Source organism: Saccostrea cucullata, unplaced genomic scaffold (assembly GCF_032062105.1).
Source record: "Saccostrea cucullata isolate Sc308-1 unplaced genomic scaffold, CSIRO_AGI_Scuc_v1 ctg1595, whole genome shotgun sequence".
Taxonomy (NCBI): domain Eukaryota; kingdom Metazoa; phylum Mollusca; class Bivalvia; order Ostreida; family Ostreidae; genus Saccostrea; species Saccostrea cuccullata.
Window position 1 is genome coordinate 149,052 of NW_026923124.1, and position 4,087 is coordinate 153,138.

At 32.5% G+C, this 4,087-nt stretch overlaps 1 protein-coding gene across 1 annotated transcript; it reads left to right on the top strand.

Annotated features, from left to right (window-relative positions):
* The first annotated feature begins 1,340 nt into the window (after window positions 1–1,340).
* On the top strand, window positions 1,341–3,327 carry LOC134263216 (type-1 angiotensin II receptor-like). Its single transcript, XM_062745532.1, has one exon. It carries the CDS (start codon window positions 1,368–1,370, stop codon window positions 2,427–2,429), a length of 1,062 nt encoding a protein of 353 aa, XP_062601516.1. The 5' UTR covers window positions 1,341–1,367; the 3' UTR covers window positions 2,430–3,327.
* Window positions 3,328–4,087: the final 760 nt, after the last annotated feature.

The window sequence follows — 4,087 nt, forward strand, 5'->3', positions numbered from 1 at the left end:
ACTTTTTGAATTTTACAAATAATTAAAAATTTTCAAAACGAGTAGCGATAGAGACATGGGACCAACTGCATAAGATTCATTTACCTTTGATCATGAAATTAATGCAAAGGTCAAAGGTCAAGGTCATTCCAAATTTGAGAAATGAAGCTCTTTTTATATCTTTTTTGTCTTTTAACATATACAAACTGTCTTAGCACCATTAATATGTACTTTTAAAACTATTTTAAACATTTAATTCATATTTCTTTAGATTGACCATATTTAAAGTTATCGCCCTTTGTGCGTAAAAACCTTGTTATCGCTACTCCTTCGAAACCGTAAACCGTAGAAATATGAAACCTTCACTAAAGTCTTCGATTAATTGAGAGGACTCTGGAATCTATTCATTGCGAAAGTATTTGGTGACCCCTTCAATGAGTTATTGCCCCTGAAACTTTTTGAATTTTACAAATAATTAAAAATTTTCAAAACGACAAGTCTTAGAGAAATGTGGCCAACTGCATAAGATTTACTGACCTTTGACCTTAAAATTCATGTAAAGGTCAAAGGTCAAGGTCATTCTAAAAATGAGAAATTTAGCTCTTTTTATATCTCCTTTGTCTTTGATTGTATACTTAATGTATATGCATCATTGATATGTACTTTTAAAACTGTTTCAAAGATTTCATTCTTGTTCCCTAACATTAACCTCTTTGAAAGTTATTGCCCCTTGTGCTAAAAACCTTGTTATCGCTACTCCTCCGAAATCGTAGAAGGTAGAGACACCAAACCTTCATTAATGTCTTAAGGGTCTTTAGGCCAGCTTCACTGTATAAATGCAACAGGATATGATGACCCCTTATATGAGTTATTGCCCTTTAACTTCTTTGTACTTACTATTAAACCTTATAACTTGCATTCTATAAGTCGTAGAAGCATTGGGTCAATTGCATTGTGACCCTTGACCTTTGACCTTGGGTTTTTTCAAGGTCAAAGGTCAAGGTCATTCATCTGTTTTTAAATTTTCATTTTTTCTTTACTTTAAGAGAGTTTTGGTTTCTTTTTTATGGAATTTAATGTTTAGGAGTCAGTATTAAACAAATTTGAAATTCAAAGAAGGTGGAAAGACCTCTTATTGTTCTGTGAACAATAAGTCTCCTAGTTTGTTTTTGTTTTTGTTTATTATTATTTGCAAAGAGCATACAAGCTACCAAATTCTTCCCTGTGTCGATCGGAAACAACCTTTTCCGTTTTGGTTTCATTTTTATAGAGGAAGGAAATAAATTGAATAATCATCTATAATAAATGCATTGTTAAATTTTATTTTCATTCCTGTCAATAAAAGGTTCATGATCATTAAGTTAGTTTTCTTTACTTCTCATTCAGACATGGCCGACGCAGAGTTTTTGTCCAAAGAATACGCTGAGTATCTTATTCCGTCAACAATAATACAACTGATTATTGGAACCTTTGGAGTACTTGGAAACAGTCTGGTTCTTTTGATGTATACTAAATACATAGAGGACAAAACAGGCTGCCGATACTTCATACCTATTTTGGCTCTTGTTGATCTTCTGGGATCTGTTTCGAACGTTACTCAGTTTCACTTTGATAACACCATGCGCTACATTTACCCCGGTGTATTTTTGTGTAAATTGATGTCATTTTTAATTGTGCTGACTGGGGGATTTTCCGGTCATTTGATTCTTGCTATAGCTTTGCAGAGGTTTCTGCTCATCTGCCGTCCTTTCGGTAAACGACTAACTCCAATTGTGTGCAGAATTATAACCGTTGTTATATTTTGGATTTCTATCGGATATGCAGCGCCAATTTTTAAATTCAAAATAATATCATATCAAATCAAATCACTTAATGTCACAGGTGACGTGTCTTTCTGTCACATCGATGACGGTACTAACAACAAGAGTGCTATCATAGCATACCTAGGAATTTTACTTCTGTTTTCCTTTATCAACATTTTCATCACATCCGGTTTTTACATTCCCGTGATTAAAACCGTTTATAGAAGACTTCCCATTGCTAGACGATACCAACCAAATAATATACAAGATGGCAGAAGTCATGCCGTGTCCACGGAAATCGAAATGGTTAGTGTGGGAAAAGAAACAATAGAACAAAATTCACTTTCAACTGATGAGGAAAATCGAAACGCCTCTAGAAAAAGGAATGGTCCGGAACAAAATTCTAGAAGGAATATCACTGTCATGTATCTTGTCATTATAATTGTCTACGTAGTTTCGTATGTGACGTCATTAGTTACACACATCTATCACTTCGCAAAAACAGAGGAAATTAAAGGGTACAAACGGAATATTTACCTTCTCTGTATTCGTTTTCAACTGATAAATCACATTGCAAATCCATATATTTACTGGTTTTATGACCTCAAATTCAGAGAAGAACTTGGAAGAGTTTTTTGCCGTAAATGATAAGCATGGCTTTTTAATCTCAAATATACTGAGCAAAATAAGTTTAGCAATTGCTTTTCCGTATGTATGATTTAAAAATATTTTTCTTTATTGTTTTATTATGCTTCTTCTTAAAAACAATAGAGATAAAGATAACAAACGACAGAGTTCTTTTTTTTAATTTGACACACAGAAACCGCTTCATCCAACGTTGTGACAATGCAATAAAACAAAAGGTTACGCTAGAACGCATATGATCCGAGAACAATTTTTTACTAGAAAAACCTTCTGAGCATGTTTGTAAAAAAAAAATCGGTGAAAAATTGCAAAAATGTCTAATGGCAAAAACACTAGGACTTTCCGAGAATAACGTTAAAGGACTATAGGGATGCTAACAATTGGTTACTCACAAAAATATGTCGCTGAACACTATTGCTTGCATCAGTCCTCCAAATGCCGACTTTCGAACTGATTCCGAACGACTGAACACATAATCAATCTCCAGGGCTTAGGACGTCCACGAAAAACGACGGTTTGCAATGATTGTTTAACTGTTACAACGTCGAGACGTTACAGTTTTATGGCTGCTCCTTAAGTTGCAGAAGAGTTATGCAGTGTTACTGGAGTGAGGTTATGCGGGCAATTTGTAGGAAACAGGCTACGTTCAGCCATTGTTCGAGCTCAAAGACCTCTCAAAGCACTATCACTTACTCAACGTCATCAACAATCACGCATCGCAGGGGCAAACACAAATCGTCTTCGATTCAACTAAAACATTGCCTTTTCTTTGTTATACGAAGAAAATTTAACATTTCAATTACATCATAAATTATGGGTCTACTTTTTTCTACTTGATATACTAAATATCTTTAATTGCTAAACTTATTTTGCTCAGTATATATTAGTGAATCAATTTTTAATAATAAACGGCAAAGTTCATGTTTCAATTTTCATTTTTTTTTAATTCTGAAACTTTACCTTATATAGTATGATAAATTTGATCATTATTTGATTTGAAGAAAAATCAAGGTACAATTCGTTTTTCATACTCGCACTAAACAAGCTACTTATACAACAGATGTTAATGTATGTTTGAAATTTTGTACAAAAGCAGGAAGTTTTTTTTTAAATAATTCCATGAAAAGAATAAATAGCAAATACTTGAAATTGCTGATTAGTATGTATTTTTATTTTTTAAGGAACTTAGATCAATGTCCTTGATTGTATGATACAACTTTCTACAAAATAAACAGAGCTACCATTTGGCAAGACTGATAACTCTTTAGGCTAGTTCTTTTAGGTTAAATCATGATGAAATTATTGCATTGATTTTTCAGGAACATAATAAAAATAAAACAGCTTACGCAGGGATCATAAGGAAGCATACAAAATATTCTACCTTGACTAAATCAGTGCTACATTATGACGTCATAGAAGGCGAGATGACGTCAATCTTAGAACACAATTTTTCGTAATATTGGTATTTAGATATGTAATTTAACTCTAGAAAATTAATAGTAACGCGTAAACATTCACAAAAATAAAAAAGAACGGTATTTGTATTGAGTTTATAATATAATAAATTGAGAGAGTGAATAGAGTTTCAAAATTATACAAATTGCAATTTATTTTCTAGAGCATTGTTCATGTTATTATAAAACACTGTTCAAATTTATTTC